General features: G+C 37.1%; 1 protein-coding gene across 22 annotated transcripts in view; it reads right to left on the minus strand.

The window, feature by feature from the left end:
* The window catches only part of ERC2 (ELKS/RAB6-interacting/CAST family member 2), a 979,000-nt gene that overhangs the window by 557,261 nt on the left and 401,700 nt on the right, over positions 1–20,039 (minus strand). For all 22 annotated transcript variants that reach the window (XR_002337959.1, XR_002337957.1, XR_002337956.1 and 19 more), the window contains one exon: positions 15,271–15,438. Coding sequence is in view for 16 of the 22 variants with exons in the window: in XM_021070727.1 (XP_020926386.1) it covers positions 15,271–15,438 (168 nt within the window). In the remaining 6 variants the exon portion in view is untranslated. The remainder of the gene's footprint in view (positions 1–15,270; positions 15,439–20,039) is intronic.

Consider the following 20,039-nt stretch of genomic DNA (forward strand, 5'->3'; position numbering starts at 1 on the left):
GGGATTGAACCTGCATCCTCATGGATATTAGATTTGTTTCTGCTGAGCCACGATGGGACCTCTGGAAAATTATCTTTGAATAGGTTCTGTCTGCTCTGCTACCAGGAACATCTTAAGTATATTTGGGATGTTTGCTGAATGAATGAACAAATAAATGAACTAACAAATGAATACACTTTTCCCCATGAGCACGTAGGGATACTGTATGTATAGAAAGTGGTTAAGAGTAAAAAGCAAGACTACTTCATTTCATAATCTCTTGCTACTATGTAACATCTGCATTACTCACAATAATTCTCTATACCTCACCTTCCCCATTCACAAAATGGAGAGAGAAACCCCACCTCGAGTTAAAGGAAACAACCCATGAAAAAGGCTTACCACCAGGCATGGCAGCTGTATAAACATTCGGTAAATTGTACCTGTTATCATTTTAAAACAAGTTGACCATTTGGACAATTGTACACATTCTATCTCTCTACTGGCAGCCACTCGAGTGCCCCATACACAACAGGTGCTTCATAAAGGCTAATGACAGTGGTGGTGACCACAACAATACCAAAACCTCCTGGCCTGCCAAGCTTAATAAAGTGTGTTATCCATTCTTCCAGACCTCTGCTGGAGATGTTACAGACTGACCTTCTATTGATCCCCACATTGTCCCAATGGACCTTGTTGTATTGTAATTTATTACAACCACCAAATTGAATCCACATGACAGTACTCTGAGCCAATTCTCATTGAGGTTCTCCCCATCCCCTGCGCCCCCAAAGATTTGTGGAGACACTGAATTAGATGATTTACTCAATTCCAGATATTACAGCTATTGAATTCCTTTCTTTAATCTTGCACATCCACCTAGAAAACGATAAAGATGGCCTGGTATGATTTGTTCTGTACTCTTATAAATTTATTATTAATGTGGAGTCAGTAACCTTCACTTGCCTGTTCAATTCTTCCCAGCCATGGTCTTTATCTTGAGGAATTCAAGTTGCCTGTTGCTACTGACATCTCCCATATTCCTCGAGCCTTTATTCTCAGAAAGCGGCAAGTCCAGAAAGATAGCTCTCTGGTTAAAGGTATTACTGCCCATAAATAACAAGAGGACTCAGCAGATTTTACATGCAACGTTGCCAAAAGATGTCTGAGCAAATTAGCACCTCCCATGTACTGTAAGGCAATTTCAATAGCTAAGATTGACATTCTTGATTCTCCCTTCAATTCAGTACAGGGATGGTATCTCAGGCCCTTTCTCTGTCACAGCTCATTGCTTTCTTAGCATTTTGGGACATTATTTTCTACTTTCTTCTCTCCATGGGCTAGACTAATTTGTGCTGACACGCCAACTGGGAGACTTATCTAACCAAACTAGTTTGTCAATTACCATAACACTTAGCTCAGTCTCTGCTTAATTTCCATATCCTTGGCAGTAGAGGCTTTACAAAAGGGTGGAAGGAAGTTTAAGGGATGAATTATTAAAAAAAAAATTCAGCTTAAAACTCTAACTGAATGTCTTGTGGCAGTGATGTGAAAAAAATATATAAACCACACAGAAATGTACAACAAATGTTTGAACTATAAACGGAAATGAAATACCGAACCAAAGACACAATTACAGTCCCTTAAAAATTGTTTCCGTGAGTTCAGATTTGAACATGGCAAATAACATATTTCCTTATGACAACTACCATATTTACCAAAGATTTTAATTGAAGTTATTATAAACAGAGCAAATATATAAATCACCTTGCATGCTTAAACTAAGTTCTTTATCCATGACATTCATTCAACTGCTAAAAAATATTTTAAAAGGGAGGTTTGGAGAGTTCTCACTGTGGTACAATGTGTCAATGACCCAGCTTGCCTCTGTCAAGGCACCAGTTCAATCCCTGGCCTGGCACAGTGGGTTCAGGATTCGGCATTGCCACAGGTGTGACGTAGGTCACAGATGTGGCTCAGATTCCATCCCTGGCCTGGGAACTCCCATACGCTACGAGCGCAGTTGAAAATGAAAAAAGAAAAAAAAGGGAGCTTTTAAAATAAGGTAGAAAAAAAATCAATTGATACACACATGGGTATAAACATGCCATTACTGTGACAAATTTAAATATGCAAATAAATGCTTGATGTCATTTATAGTTTTTTATATTATAAAGCATAACTCTGAATTTTCCTTAAGATTAAATATTTATTTTATTATATTATGTAATAAAAATGGATATTCAATATAAATTCAAGTTAACATTTTTAAAAAACTAATTCAATTTTTAAGAAATAGAGCTACCTTTATAAAGATATAATTAATATGGTACTTATATGTTATCTAGTTTTTTTTTATTACTCAAATGAATTTATCACATCTGTAGATGTATAATGATCATAACAATCTGATTTCACAGGATTTCCATCCCACAGCCCATAGCTATCTAGTTATTTTTAAATAAAGTAGTACTATGCCTTTAGAAATAAAAGATAAACAGGATACATAATAAACAACTAAAGCACTCATTCTAATTTAGGTACATACCTCTATACACTTTAGGATCTGGTGTGATCTTTCTCTGGGGATCTGGGGCTCATCAGATCAAGCTTACATGTTTAAAAGACTTAGACAATTCTGGTAGGACATTAGCTCCTGTCTAAAATATCCATAAGAGATCTGGTCCATAACAAAAGATCTCTGATATTTGGTCCTATTTGGTCTGTCCAAAATGTCCATAAAGTTACCTGGTCCATGCCAAAAGTTCCTTGAAATCTGGTCCTACCCAAAATGTCCATGAGCATATTTGGTCCGTGCCAATGGTTCTTGACAAGGACAAATATCAAGAACTTTTTGGCTTGTCCTAAATGTCTAATGGAATTTTGGACAGGACCAAATACCTGCTAATCTGGCCAATTACCCTAAATGTTATATGCCCCAGGGGTGAAAGTAACAACTATGATAACTTCTGGCCATTCTCCAAACCAGTGCTTACTATGAATGCTAGAAAACTGAGGTAGATTATATTATCACCCCTTGCGATTTAAAACAAGAACATGGATGGACTTAAAGGGTATTGTGCTGAGTGAGATAAATCAGAGAAAAACAAATATTGTATATTACATATATGTGGAATCTAAAAAATTTTTTAAAAAACCTCATGAATATAACAAAAAAGAAACAGTTCACTGATATAAAGAACAAACTAGTGGTTACCAGTGGGGAGAGGGAGGGAGGAGGAGCAATATCAGGGTAGGGGATTAAGAGGTACAAACTATTGTGTATAAAATAAACTTAAATGATTTATTGTACAACACAGGGAATATAACTAATACTTTATAACTATAGATGGAGTATAAACTTTAAAAATTGAGTCACTATATCCTGCCCTATAACATATAATATTTCTGTCAACTATACTTCACATTAAAAAAAAAAATGATAGAAAGCCCTTTCTTCTCAATCTAAACAAAACTAAAAAGTACTGGTTTGTTTTCCTTCTAAAAATAATTTAAGGTCATCACTTCAACCCAATATATTACATCAGACTCACACACACACACACACACACACACACACAAACACACACACTCCTTTCCCTAACTTTGCTAGTTTAACATCAAGGCTCTGGATTCTGGTCCTAATTCCAACCTGAAGTAATGCATTTGATTTCTGGCTCTCAGAACCCTCACCTCCTCAAGAAGCTGAGTTAGACCAGGAGGCTTCTCAAGTTTTCTTTGTTGTTAACATTCTATACTGTCACAACTCTGGCTTCAGGACAAACTCTGGGATAAAAAACTTGTGTGGTTATGATACAGACATTTCATAAATAATAGCAATTATCTTCAGAATGAACTATTGATAAAGGCTAGAGCATGGATGAATTTCAGGTACATTATGCCAAATGAGAAAAGCCAGATGCAAAAGGCTATATACTGTATAATTTCATTTCCATGACATTCTGGAAAAGGCAAAACTATCAGGATGTAAAACAAACTGGTGGTTGCCCGAGACTGGGGGCTAAGAGGAAAGGCTGACTACAGAGAAGGACTCAAAAGTGAAGCTTTGAGGTCATACAAGTGCCCTATATCATGACTGTGAAGGTAGTTACACAACTCTACGGTTTTGTCGAAACCCACAGAGGCATAACACAAGGAATGTCTTCTACTGTATGTAAATTTAAAATCAATTAAAAATAATCCTTCTAAAGCAATTCAATTTTCTTTCCAAGTTCGTTGAAAGAGCTGATAGATCAAACATTTAAATTCTGTTTTTAATATAAAATAATAACTACCTGGGTATCAGCAGTAATGGACACTTTGTTCACTCAATAAATACTTCTTAAATACCTACTACATTAAGAAGAATTGAGCCTGAAAGTGAGATGTCAGCTTGTCCTCATTCTAAAGATAGGAAAATGAAACAGAGAAAATGTAAGTAATTTACCTAAGATTTAAAAGCCCTTAAACTGAGATTCAAAGCCAGGATTGACACAGTCCATACTCTTAACAAACTAATTGCTCTGGTGTGGGCATGAATGTATCTATGTATGTATGTATGTATGTATGTGTGTGTATATTTTAAAAAAATAGGGTCATACCATGGTGGGAGGGTGTGAGAAAACAGGCTTTCTTATTTATATACACATATATTGTAGACAGTTTATTTCACTTAAAACAATGTTACTATCTTTCAATGTCATGAAATACTCTCCCATAATGCCATTACTATTGGCTGAATTTCCTTATAGAAACATACCATCATTTATTTATTCACTCCTACACTTTATAATATTTTCACTCTTCAAGGCAAAAAAAAAAAAAAAGAAAAGAAAGAAAGAAAGAAAGAATCATGTTGTGAAAAAGGCTGTGGCTAAATCTTTATCTACATCCTTGATTTTTTTCTTAGAATGAATTTCTAGGTGAAGAATCAGGAGATGAAGCAGCTTTGGTCGACTACCCCCACATTTACCCTTCCCCCAGGTACCTGACGTTTTATACCTGCTTCTATCTCTTTTCAACGAAACTTCCACTGCAAACTCTAATGAAAAGTGTTGGTAACAGAGAACAGGAGCAAAGAATCTTTGCCTCTACTCCTGCCTTCCCATCTGGCCACCTTTGTCTATGCCTCCAGCTGTTCACAAGTTCATAAACATTCACAATTTGGAGAAAGATTCAGTGTGCTAGCCTTTATATGATTTTTCAAGCCAAAGTATCATGTGCAACCTAAATAATTTAACTTAATATTTCAACACTAAGGAAAGAAAGAAATATTTCATCCCAAGTCAATCACTGCTATTAGTTCGAGCACATTCTGTTTGCTTGGCTTTGCTTTACTCAGACTTTATTCACCAAAATAGCTACAGACTACAACAGAAACTTGGGAAGACCTTTGGAAGCAAGTGACTTACCTTCCTTGGCACCAAGAGGAATGTCTGAGACAAACAGTAAATACAGCCCAAAAAAGAAGTATACCTTGTTTAACTCTATCAAATATTTGTGTATGTTTTTAAAAAGTCAAACTTGCCATGAAGGTTGTTACATAATAGAATTGTCTTTAGCCTATTAATAACATATTATCTACACCAGAGCTCAGCCGTCTAGAGCCCATGGACAAAATCTGGTCTACTACCTATTTTTATAAATAAAGTTTTATTGGAACACAGCCATTCCTATTTGTTTCTCTTTTTTTATGAGTAGAAAAGTCATTTATTGAACAATTATTTGCAGTCTCAATACTACTTCAAGTTCAAGGCCGAGGAATGAAGAAAAGCTCATGGGAATGAATTTATCACACAAGTTCCATCCAAGCATTCATCACTTTTATCTCATTTACATGGAAAATGCACAGAATCTTTAATACACAACTTTCAAGAGGAAATTGTTCCAGGTATGTTTGCCCCAAAGGAGTTCATCATCCCTGGCTTTCCCACCAGAGGTACAGGTTCCAACCAGAAAACTATCTATGAATGCCAGTTTCTGGAGATTTTTTTTCCCTCTTTTTTTTTCTTTTTTTTATCATTTATTTATATATTTTCTGCTGAACAGCATGGTGACCCAGTTACACTTACATGTATACATTCTTTTTTCTCACAATATGTGTTCCATCATAAGTGTTAGACAGAATGCCCAGTGCTACACAGAAGGATCCCATTGCTAATCCATCCCGAAGGCTACATTCTCCATCTATTTACCCAAGCTTCCAGTCCCTCCCACTCCCTCCCCTTCCCCCTTGGCAACCACGTCTATTCTCCAAGTGCATGATTTTCTTTTCTTTGGAAAGGTTCCTTTGTGTCATATATTACAGTCCAGATATAAGTGATATCATATGGTATTTGTCTTTGTCTTTCTGACTTACTTCACTCTGGATGAAGAGTCTCTAGTTCCATCCATGTTGCTGCAAATGGCATTATTTTGTTCTTTTTTATGTCCGAGGAGTATTTCATTGTGTATATATACCACATCTGCCTAATGCAATCATCCATCAGTGGACATTTGGGTTGATTCCATGTCTTGGCTATTGTGAATAGTGCTGCAATGAACATGCGGGTGTATGTGTTTTTTTTAAGTAGAGTTTTATCCGGATATATGCCCAAGAGTAGGACTGCTGGGTCATATGGTAGTTCTATGTATAGATTTCTAAGGTGCCGCCATACTGCTCTCCATAGTGGCTGTACCAGCTTACATTCCCACCAATAGTGCAGGAGAGTTCCCTTTTCTCCACATCCCCTCCAGCATTTGTTATTTGTGGACTTATTAATGATGGCCATTCAGGTCAGTCTCCCAAAGCAACAGAAATAAGAGCAAAAATAAACCAGTGGGACATAATCAAACTGACAAGCTTTTGCACAGCAAAGGAAACAAAAAGAAAACAAAAAGACAACTTATAGAATGGGAGAAAATAGTTTCAAATGATGCAAATGACAATGGCCTTATCTCTAAAATATACAAACAACTTATACAACTCAACAGCAAAAAAGCCAACAACCCAATTGAAAAATGGGCAAAGGACATCAATAGACATTTCTCCAAGGAAGATATATAGATGGCCAATAAACACTTGAAACAATGCTCAACTGATTATTAGAGAAACGCGAATCAAACTACTCTGAGATACCACCTATTTGTTTCTTCACCCTGAATCTCACCAGAACTTTGGACAGATTTGTTTATTCATTCTATCACACCTCAATTTTCTAGCTAATACTTATTAAGCACCTACAATATGTCAAGCACTTTGCTTAGTACTAGGAATTAAAAGATGCAAAAGACCCAGTCACTTTCTTTGCTAATCTCAGGATTTAATGGGGAAACAGACAGAAACACATCATATCATATTTAGGAAGTCTTAGTTACACAACCTGAAAAATGTAATAAATATTCATTATCTATGCATGTACTAAAATCATGCAAATCCCCCTTGAATTTTAAAATTTATCAAACACTCATAGTTTCTAAGCTGAGGCATCAGAGGCATTGGAAACTGCTTTCATTACTACCACTTTAGTGAGCCAACATCCCTTGTCAGTATCTTGTGAACTCAACCACTCTATACTCGCCTCTGGACTTCTGTGAGAGGTTTGTTACTACTGAACGGTTATATTAATATTGCTGTGCAACAAAATACCACTAATTAATTTAGAAGCTTAAAATGATATCCATCTATCAGCTCACAGTTTTGTAGGTCAGAGGTCCAGCACATTGTGTCTGGGTACCATGAGAATGAAACTGGGATGCCAGCCAGAATAAATATTTGTCTGAAGAAAAAAACCACTTCCAAGCTTACTCTTGCAATTGGCAAAATTCGGTTTCTTGTAGTCTTAGGACTGAGTACTTTCTTACTGGCTGTCAGTGGAAGCCACACTCAGCCCCAGGGGCTGTCACATTCCATGCCACACAGTCCCCTCCACCTTCAACTCAACAGTGGAAAACTTCTCCTACAGTGAATCTCTCTCATATTTTGAACCAATGACTTCCCTGTGTTGGACTTTAGGACCCAGGTTTAAAGGGCTCATATGATTAGGTAAAGCCCACACAGATAATCTCCCTTCCTTAAAGTTATCTGTGCCACACAACAGAAGCTATGTTAAATTCATCATATTCACAGTGCTGGCTATTATTCAGGGAATATAAACCAGGGAAGTGGGAAATCTGGGGAAATATCTTACAATTCTACCTACCACAGCACTTTCATTAGAATTACAAATTACTTTTATAAACTAATTTTATGATCCAAGGGCTGATTACATATTGATGCTATTGATAGTTCTCAAAACCTAGCAATCTTAAAAGGATATAAGTATAATACGATAGTAGAATAAAGGCCCCAAATTGCCATATACTCTGTGCCATTTATTTAGAATTCAACTTCTGGGAAAATCATCTGTTTAAAGCAGTTGTATCTTTTAGTTTGCAAAAGGTATAGTATATTCAGGTGAGAATAAGGGGGGGAGGAGATTGGTAATGAAACTGCAATATCAGAACAATATTAAGGTGCCCCTTACCTACAATAACTATGGAATAATGTGACCCCAAAACATATCACTCTAATTAACATTCTTATGGGAAATTAAGACACATAGAAGTTTTGAATTACAGAATTCTCCTTACAATATAACAAGATAAATGCTAATATAGATATGTGTAAACTCTTCAGAGCAAGGTAAAATTCATCAGCAAACACAGGGTAAGTGAAAAAGATGGAAAAATTTCCTTCCCACATAAATAAGTTTGATTTAAATCAAATGGCTTGGGGAGTATGTGGGAAGAAAAATGGAATCATCTCCAGACTGAAATATGTAAAAGCTCAACCACCTTTAATTCCATATCACAAAAAAGCAACAGCTGGCAGCTGAGACCAAAAGATGTCTCAAGATGCCTGTACCCATTAGCATAATTGCATAGTCAAGGCACTCTGGGCATTTTTATTTTAAATCTTCAAGGGATTTTGCAGGTAATTATAAACAAACTTAAAAAGATACATACTAAAAAAAAAAAAAGAATGTAAACCCTTGTGACAGATATGAGCAGGATGACAAACAAATAATATTATTATAGGAGAAAAAAATACATACTGAGATCGAGTATAGAATATAAGGTCTTAACCCAGAAGCAAATATTTATTTAAAAGAGAATCTTCCTCCCTTGGCTCAGGATCAGCCCTTTCATTGAATAACAATCAATTTCCAGCATGATCTGGCCCTGAACTGCATTTTGAAATAATGCAGTTAATTGTTATTGCCACTAGCAATTCACAGGGGACTGGAAAAGAATATTTATAATATGGAAGTAAAAATTACTCTCAAAACTTAATTATAAAATATATGTGATTGCTAGAAGACATAAAGAATAGAAAAACTTCCAACTGTGAAATCTGTCTTCTAAGTGGGGCAGAGGAGTGTGGTCCATCTATATCAAATTACTTCTAATTCCACCAAAGGCACTGTACTGCCTCTTTGCAAATACTATCTTTATTGCTTTTACTGGACAGTACTCTTACTCCCTCAATTCCCTGTATAGTCATTAGCTTTTCCTGAAGCCCTCCTTGACCATTCTACTCCCCACAATATATGAGTGCCCATGCACCATGCACCTGGTTGGCAAAACACACTTCACACTCTGCCCTGCAATTGTTCAGCATTTTTTTCCATGGGTGTGAGCTCCCAAAGAGCAGAAACTGCCTTGCTCGATAGCCTATGTATCCTCCAATGGCTGAAGAATATCCAGACCATTACAGATGCTGACTACGTATTGTTGGATTACTGAATGATAGGAAGGAAGGGAAGGCAAACTGCCAGAATAGGGCAATAATGCCCAGATAGTGGCATGGAGAGATGGAAAAGTGTAATCAAAGCCCAGGCTCTGCCACTAATTAGTGCTTTGACCCTAACACATGACTTCATCTCTAAGAATCTGTGTGTCCAGGAGGGTTCGTCAAGTCTTTTCCAGGTTTACGTTCTCTCAGATCTTTCTGTCTTCAGGACTGTCCATGCTTCATCAGCATACCCATTTCAACATGTCTTTTAAAGTCAAATAATATTTAGTTCTGTTCCATTGAGAAAGGGGGTAGAAAGATGCAGGTAACTGAATACAGTGTCTATATTTGCTGACTGAATGCATGAATAAATGAGCAGGCTTCCCTAATTTCTCTAATTGCCCTATTAGAAGGTGAATTTTTAGCTTTGGTTCTTTTAATAATAAAAAATAATTTCATCAATGTCATCTCTAGAAGGGCAACTTCATATTTCTTAGAAGAAAAGCAATATATACAACACAGAAGACTGGTGAAATCACTGCTTCACAAAGAAGCAAAGGCTTACAAAGGAAGCTACAGTCTCTACTCAAGAGATACAAGGTGCCCTTCGAAATCACTTCACTGGGGCTAAATGATCAACAGGATCAAGTGATTAAAATTACCAAGTTGTTTCTTCCCTAGGCCATCGCTAATATCAGGCAAATAATTCCAGCTAAGTAGTAGGCATGCATGCTTATTTGTCCTGTGGAATTTAATCATCACTAGAACCTTGACAACAACCTCATACCTTAATAAAGACACAATGGATTAAATTACACTAGAGTAAATATGCTTTTGCTTAGACTCAATGAAATTTCACTGGGGCAAGTGACAGCTAACCATATTCTTGGGCCAGGAAAGGATCTCAAAGTTTTTTCTCTTCTCCCAAATTGTCATCCATTCAGAATTTATAGATATAATTTATTGATCAAATGCATATTGACTGAGGACAATCATATGCCAAAAATTTTGCCAGGAGTTGTAGGTATCTTGATGATGATGGCTGGAGCTTAGCTCTAGGAAGGAAGGCAAAATTCATTAAAGAGATGCACAATTTCAAACTGAGTCAAGAAATGGTTCTCTAATAATGTAAAACCTCTCCCAGCCTGCAATATCAACAAAGACCTGCCTAATTAAGTGACACAAGATCTGAGTGGAAAGTTCATGTGTAAAGCTTGGAACCACAGTTCCCAGAATCCTTTTTAGTCTGTTTAGATCCTGCTAGTGAGAGGCACTTGTGTGGAATCTAGAGCTCCATCCCAGGACTTTGAATCTTGACCAACAGCCTGAGGTAAAGACAGAGGAGGAAAGGTAAGAGGGCAGCCATAAGCAGAGAAGACCCTTGACCAGACACTCTGAGCTATAAGGATCAGGGAACTGTCTACTTTTTCTTGGTCTCCTAGAACTGTCCTGGTTCTTGATCATCCCTAATCTGGTTCTACCAACCAAACACTGGGGTCTGGATATTCTTACAGTAAGTTTCCTTTTGCTTATAGTAGCCAGACTTAGCATGTGCTGTTTGCATCCATTAAATAGTTTGCTTCTGGTAACATGCCACATTATACAAGTCTACCTCCCCAACCAGACTGTCAGCTTCTTGAGGACTGGAGGATGTCTCATTTCTCTTTAAACCTCTAGGATTTAGAGTAGTGACTGACACACAGGAAACACTCAGTAAATGAAACATGAATATGATTTTTCAATGTTCAAAAAATTAGGAGCTTTGCCAATAATAAACATAAAAGTTCAACACTGCTTAAGAGCTCAGTTGAAACAAAAAGTCCTCTATACCTCAGGTCAACTTCACACTCACACGGAAATGTCTATGTTTCATAATCATCTTCTCAGATATTACTTTTTAATATAAACTTAATGAAGTAACCCAATATGTGAATAATCATACTCCTGTAGCATTCCTATCTCTATTATCATTCAGAATTTTTACTATTACATGTCCAAATGGGTAAAATAAGCTACTAAAGTGGGCAGGTCTATATGCACCACTCCCAGAGGCCAACTACACTTCCCTCTCCCTGCCCTTTCCAACCCACAGGGCAATCCATGAAGTTCAGTAGGCAGCTAGTGAACTTAGGTTCCAGAGAAATTGCCATCTGTTTCTCTACCCCCTAATAAATAAAGTACCTCTGCTCTATAAATTCACATTGCTTATGGGACTGAGACCTAGGATGAAAATGGAGATGGAATTTTTGCCCAATTTAATGGCTTAAAAAAATTTCTTGGGTAGTAAGTTTATGCTGCAAGAATCTATGAGCTACATAACAGTCTGAATTTGATCTGGTTCAAATAATGCTACCATGTCCTAAAACCCTAGGCATTATACACTTTCCAAATGTACAATGTCATCAAGGTTTTATGACATTTCCTACAAAAACTCAATAGTCAGGTAGCACTTCATCAGTGGAAGTTTGAATTCAGGTATGGGAACAGAATGCTATGGTCTAGCATGAAAACTGAGCTGCTCCTCTGACTTCAGTATCATAGCCGCAAAGGGATAATCCACTAAACAATTTTCATACATGTACCTTCTTGACCTCTACTAAAAGAATTCCATTTCTTGGAATTATGGAGTACAGCCAAAAACATGGTGGTAAGACCAAATCCATTGTCAATGACTTCTGTTTTTCTACAAAAGTTTGATCAGAGATATTATGCCACCTCTGTTTATTCAATTTCACTTCCTTCCTCAAGTAACAAAATGATTAGGGCATCATGTCCATGCCTGCTGCCCAGACATGTGACCTGTGCACATGGTTTATGGAATACCTAGGACTCTGAAGGCAAAGTGACAGATACGAGGTGAAAGCCTAGCTTCGCCAGGTTAAACATGGCTATGAAGGAGCATACCCACTTCTACTGGCATCATAACACAGTGCTGGTTGCCAAAAAGTCTAGGAGAAAGAAATATTAAGTAATACTGCACCTCTGACATTGACTTGAGTTTATTATTCTTCCATGCCAACACACCCTAATCCAAAACTGATGCTGTTCCAATCCAGGCCTGCCCTAAAACAGTCAATTATGCTGACTGTGGTCAAAACTTCAAGGAGTCTCCATTCCCAAAGACAATGTTTCATTAGTCCATCAGCTTCTGCATTATTTCCACATTTTGAGGTGGTTTCTGAATTGTATGCATCACTTCATTAGGGATTATTGCTCTTTTACACTGCAGGTCTAATGGTACTCTTGCCCCATCACTATATTGCTAGTGGTTTATCTATTCCCCAACTATATTGGTAAACACTCAGTGAAAAAAAAAAAATGAAGCTAAACAACCTCTCCAAACATACATGAAATACTTCCAAATCCACTATCTACATGGCTTAAATCAGTGGGATTGTGATCCTGTTGCCCAAAGAGCCATAATATACAATCAGCTTTGTTCTAGAACTTACAAACTGATTCCCAAACTTTTGGGTCTGGCTGTGGGAAAAAGTGTAAAATTTTGCAAAATATTCACATCAGCAAAAGTGGCCTTTGTCGCTTCTGCATGGAAAGTGCCTTCCCAAAACCTTTACTGAGAAAATTGTGGTCATTTATTCCTCAAGAATTAGAGACCTTAGTCTCAGCTTCTGGTTATATTCTTGCTTGATTCACTCTCACACTTGGTGTCATCATCATAATCTTTTGGGCCAAAGAAAAATGAGTCTTTTTAATTGGACTTGCAATAACCATTTTATTCTATTTTCCTGAAAACTAAAAAATGTGTATCTAGGTTGTATAACCTTGGGAAAGCCTACCATAAGCCTCAGTATCCCTGGGGTTAATAATTGTATTTGCTTCACAGGGTTATATGATCAAGATTAAGTAAGTAGATGTAATGGCCAATAGAGGAGTTATCTAGCATACAGTGTTTAACATAAGTTCAAAAAATACCAGCTTTTGCTATCATTTGCTTCTGGGGATTTTAAATGAAAGGTCTTTTTTGAAATCTTATTACATGTTCCAAGAACTGTCATTGTAACTATTTTTCTGTTAGTCCCACCTGTCCTAGTAGTCCTTTGATCCAAAGGGTCCCCTCATTCATCTCTTCTCTACCCTCTTCTAATCATTTGTATCAATGAGCTAGAATTGTAAAGCGGGAATCCAGTGATCGGGGCCTTGTCTGTAAAGATCATAACAGAAATGAATTAATAATATTATCTATCAGATCACCAATATCCTGTGATGATGGAAGCCACCGAGGATAAGGACATAGCTTCATGTCATGCAACTTGTTTATGTACAGAGGGCCCCACACTGAGTGGGACCCGATGCTTGGTTTAATGCTCTGCCATTACCATCCTGAAATATTCAGTAAAGTTTGAACAATGACCCCACATTTTCATTTTGCATTGGACCCGACAAATTATGTAGATGGTTGTGGCTGGAGACCTTTGGTGAGAGCATGATACAGATCGTTTTATGTTTAAAAGGCATTACTCCAACTTCTGTGTAAAGAATAGCCTGTAGGAAAGGTTAAGGGTAGAAGCAGGAAAAATAGCTAGAATGCTACTGATATAAACTATGTGAGAGGTAATGATGGCAAATGACACCAAGAGGAGGGCCAGTCAGATTACATTTGAAGGCAGTTGCAACATCAGTCCCCTGCAACCTGCCTGTCTATAGCAGTGTCCTGACCAGCCTGCACCTGCTTCCCCCCGACGCCTGCCCCACTGGTTTCTGCCCAGTTCCCACACTGTCTGCCTGAATCTGAGAGCCCTGTGTGTTTCCAACACAGCTTCTTTTCATTAAAAGAGCAGTGTTGTTTCTCTTCTTGCCTACCCTTTTCTTTGAACAAAAGCAGAGGACCCTCTGGTCCCACCAAAACAGTACAAAGCAGCAAAAAGGAATTCTGCAAAGGAAAAACCTGGGTGCTGTCCCCAAATCTGGATCCCCTATAATAGAGAAAAATAGCTGCTTAAAGAGCCCTAACCAGGTCAAGCATCTTCTGTATTAAGTCACTGTATTATAACTTATTATACATTCTCTCACTGATTCCAATTAAGTAATGAGTGAAAACATTACCCCTCTGCAACTAAAACCTGTATGGGTTTGACAGGATAAGAGCTATTAAAATTTATGCAAATAAAAAACACATCTAAAATATCTTTAAGACCTATAACACACACTACTCAACTCTCAATAAGTAAAAAGGAAAAATAAACTAAATTTTGGACATTTTATAATTTTAGATTTATATATCTAAATAATTTGCATAAATTTATATAATTATCTCAATGTTTAAGCTGGCAAATAAGAAAAACACCACCTGTATTTAGTGTCCAGGTAATCAAATAGAAAATTCATCAGGCTATGCTAAAAGCAACAAAATACATCCACCAGTAAGTTAAATATCAGTAAGTTTTAAAGTTGACACTTACTAATCTAAAATTCTTAAGCAATAACTTTTTCTTTTCCACATGCTCAACAGCTACTCTGAAATGACAAAATATGTATGATGCCAATTCATACCTGAACAGCTTATGTCAGCTACTCACCTTTTTTTGAAGGACATTGATTTTCCTTTCCTTCACTTCTAACATATCCTTCATATCTCGAATCTCTCCAGCCAGAGTCCCCTTCTCTTCGGTGAGGTCCTGCAGCTGTTTCGTTTTTTTATTGAGAAAAGATTCTTTCTCTTCTAGTCGTAATCTCAGCGCATCTACCTGAAATCAGAAAAAGAAAGAAGTTGTGGTTTTACACAGGGGTCATCATTAACCATTGGGCCTGCCCCAGGAGGGCGATGGGGCAGCAGTATGCCTTCCAAGCCCTGAGACCAAACATTGCTCATGGGCATCTCCACACCATGCATTCTAACAGCTGATATCTACTTTAAAATCCTGTTGTATGTGTACCTGAATGGTGATACATTTTTTTAAATGTAAGGTTTATATGAAATAGACATTGGAATAGTAGGACATCTTCATGTTGTGAAACCAAAAGCTGGGGAACAAAGCACAAAAATTCTTTGAGAGTCCAAGGAGGGTACAACACACTTAGGCAATGCAGTATCCTCTAGGAAAACAGAGAACACAATGAGCCATGCCACTGACGTCTGGGAGAACAAGACTGACACAGAGAAAATGCTCCTAAATTAGAAAAAGGCACATTGCCAAGAGGAAGTAAATGCTGCTAGAGGAAGAAAATGCTGAGGAAATGACACCTGTTCTCCAGCTTTATGAAATACTGTTTTCTGAATACTCAAGAAAAAAAAAAAAAAAGACAAAGCATCCACACAAAAAAAATCCCATCTCTACCTTAGTTCAAAATTTAGATTATTTTAATTTCTGCTTTTCAAATGCTAGTCACAAATGAGGAAACATAAGCTTTATTTTTTAAACATTAACATTCCAAAGACCATGTGCAAAAAAAAGTTTACATGGGTCATGTGGGCATTGGGGTCAAGGAAGACTTTTATCTTCATCTTCCACAGCAAGAATTTGATAGATAGTAACTACATCAACAAAAAGGAAATAATGATGCAAGCATGTTATTCAGAGATATCAAAATAACCAGGCATAAAGAGGTAAAAATGGGTGTGGTCTTGAGGTAGAAAAATGGGACAGAGGTAAGCTGGGGGCTGCAGCATCTCAGAGGAAATCTTGAACATATTTCTCATTTTATTACCAGCAAGTAAATAATGAAAAGGTTAAAAAAAAGTTTTATAAAAGGATGCAAGAATATTGTAATAAGCCAAAATAAATAGATGTATAAATACTATGATGACAGAGAGTCAAAAGCCAACTTGGAACAATGGAAAGAGAACATTAGCTTTTAGGCCATTCAGGTTCTACTTCTGTCCACCTATAAGCATCAGGACAAATAACTCTTGCTTCCCCACAACCAGCCTTCCAGCCTCAGTTTCTTCACTCATAAAGCAAAGAGGTAAGAACAGATTATTTCTAAGTGCCTAACATTTTATGATTCTAAAAGCAGGAATTGGTCTTAAGTAGAATACATCAGGAAAGAACAATGATATCAGAAACAAAAAAGTTATCAGAATAGAATCTCCTTTTGTCACTATTTTCCAAGAAAGGGTATCAAAGTTTTGTTTTTAAAGGTCAAAGGTGATGGGGAGGTGGGTGAGGAACTTCTCCAGTTTCTGTTCCAGAGAGGAGAATGAAGCTGGGAGGTTCTAGCAAGGAAAAATGTGATGACAAGTACTTAAAGCCCAGTGGCAAAATGGCTCCAAATGCATTTTAAGATAGGATGGGCATTCTGTGCCTATGGAGGGTGACAACTGCAGATTCTTCAAACATTTGATAGCTCTGTCTCTTCTCACTTCATGGACATAGAAATCTAGGGCCTGGGAAGGTGAAGGGGTACTCATGTCTTGGGGATCTCCTCTTTCCTAAATAAAAATGCATGCCAGTTGCACTAAAGCTTAAACATTCAGATTCTGAAGTGGCATATCTTTGTTTAAAGTTATCTTCATCTATCGACCTGAAATAACATCAATACTTCTCTTTGGGTTTTCCTCTTATCGCATGAAAAATATACGATTTTTTAGCTTATTCATGAAGGGCAGCATTTAGTGGGTTTCTTGGAAATTGGTGGAACATGCTGAGTGCTCTAGATTACAGCAGTGGTTAGAAGGGCTTACATTCAATTGTAGAGATTGCACACAGGTTGACCAGGAATCAGTGTAAATCTGAGAAGAAACTGTGGTCCCATTGGCTCCACATTCTAGTTATCAAAGATAGGTGGTCTATATATGGACCAAAGGAAATGCCCGACACCCAAAACTGTGATATAAATAAATTACAATATGGGAAGTAGTGAGTAGTGCTGAAGAGAGTTTTTTTTTTTTTTTAAACACTGTATTGATGAATAATATGCTTAACATTTGTAGTGCCTTCTCACCATGTGTGTGAGCTATCAGTGCCCTGCCACATCTTTCGGAGCCCAGAAGAGCTTAAAAAGCAAGGCTAATCATAAGAATATTTCTCCACAAAATAAAATACAGAGCAAAGATAGTCATGATCAACATACTACTCAAAACACTCAAACTCTACATGGCAGGGTGTGCTAGCTGAGGTCTTCTATTTGGGAATTTATTTTACCATCACCCAAAAGCATGTGCTTAACTTCCAAGGAATTTGAATTGTTCCCTTCAATCACCTTCACTCTATCTTTAAAGCTTTTCACAGTCTCCTGCAATCAAGAAATGAAGGCTTAAGGGTCTTCTTTTTTAAGATAAAACTTTGACCTGAACTGCATCCAATTCTCAACCAACATTAGCCCAGTTTGCAGTAAGCAAGCATGACATCATTTCTAAAGTCAAATTTTAACTTCCAGATGGTGCAAAACCACAAGCAGGCACACAGGCCTTCTGATGCACAGAAGTTTAAATACAGGGAAAATCAGGCCAGAAAGAATATAAAGAATACAATCTATTAAAAACTAGAATGTGTAGTTCCAACCTAAGTATCAGTGAATAGAATTAAAGTTCCCCTCACTAATATATGAACTTCAATTGACAGTGTACATCATCTTTAAAAGAATCAGAAAAGCCTTGAAGTTTAGATTATATTCCAACATCAGGTAGAAACATAAAAGTTAAAATGTTTGGGAATATGAAATACCTTTCTCTGCCTCTTCACTCAACACCAAATAATTTTAAAGGCCCTTGACTCTCTCTCTCTCAAACTTTGGCAGTTAACTCAATAATAAAACTTGGCAAAGCAAAGAGCACCATCATTTCCCAGAAAAACAAAAGAAAATTAGAACTGTATGATATAGCCAGTGCACAAAGACCCACAGAGTGAATTTCCCATTTTTACATATGACTTAACCGCATGGGAACTAGTCACCTAATGTTAAAACTAGGACAATCTTTTCATTTTAGAAGAATTACTCATTTCCTCCTGATACAGTTGTGTGTATATTTGTGTGTGCATGTGTGTGTTTAAGAGCATGTAACGTGAAAATTTAACTTTTTATCTGGCAGTATGAAACATAAAACATTTGTTATCACTTCAGTTCCAGGTAATAACTTGAAAGAGAAGAATGATGGCAATGAAATTGGCAAAAATTGCCAAAATCAGAGTTAAACATTATTAATCTTCATGTCAGCACCCAGGAATTATAACCAGCTCCAATGGTGAGGTATGTTTCTAGAAGTTCTATACATAAGCCTCCTGACCTTTCTGCCATATTTTACATGGGCCTTCAAATACGGTTTCAATGTTTTGACAAAACACTAAGTGCTACTTGATGTGCCATAAATAATTTTTTAAAATCAAACGGTTCATTTCAATCTTAAAATGATTACAGTAACACGTGAAAGGAAAAAAAAATACTTGAGAGAGAAAAAGGGGCCACTTAAAATTTTTCACAGATTAAATCCTACTTACTTGACAACACTTTAGGCATTGAATAAACGTGCTATCACGAAGAACAACTTTAAAAGAAAATGAAACTGGAACACACACAAAAGCTCCCAATATAGTTTTACTTCGCATTCAAAGTTTCATTTGTTTGTTTTTCCTAATAGTAGACTTGGGTTAAGGGTACATTTGAATTTGATTCAACTTGCAATCATTCAAATGGGGAGACAGTTTCAAAACTGGAAGTATGCATAATGTACACAGCCTCTAAACTCTAAAAATAACCTAAAATCTAAAACTTGCTGTGGTAGTAACCACTAGTTCTCACTCACATCCAATTCGCCTTTCCTTCCTGAACACAGGCACAATCTCCTTTCCCAGTCCAACTGCAGGAAGATGGGGCAAGTATTTTATTCATGTATGTAAGCAGAAGCAACAAACATCACTTCCTGCCTATGCCATCCCCATGTGCTTTCCCTTCCTCCGAGATCTTAAAGCCTACATTTTCCAGATGGTGGAACTACAGGGTGGCAGAACCACCATCAGTCTGAACTTCACTGAGAGGAGCAAGATCACCCCCAACCTCCTGTTCCCTAGCCCCCAACATGGGTTGGACATACAGTATGATATATTAAACCAACTCAACAATTGCAATGATAATTTCCCCTGGTTTTGCTTAAAAGTGGGCACCTTAAAACTAGGAAGGTTTGTTTGTCTTAGAGCTTACCATAAACCTAAATGAAATAGGGCCACTATACCTTCCTGCACTCCTTCCATGTATAAGACTTCAAAACCTACTTTCCCCTATTCTTTCTCCTCAGTTTCCAAAGAGGATGGTGGGCATGATAGAGAGCCAAGGAAAGAGCTAAAAGGAAGAAGTGGCAGAATCCTAGGGACTGAACACAGACCTTGAGGAGAAAAGAGAAAGAGGTCAAAGA

This window comes from Sus scrofa, chromosome 13, assembly GCF_000003025.6.
Source record: "Sus scrofa isolate TJ Tabasco breed Duroc chromosome 13, Sscrofa11.1, whole genome shotgun sequence".
Classification (NCBI taxonomy): Eukaryota; Metazoa; Chordata; class Mammalia; order Artiodactyla; family Suidae; genus Sus; species Sus scrofa.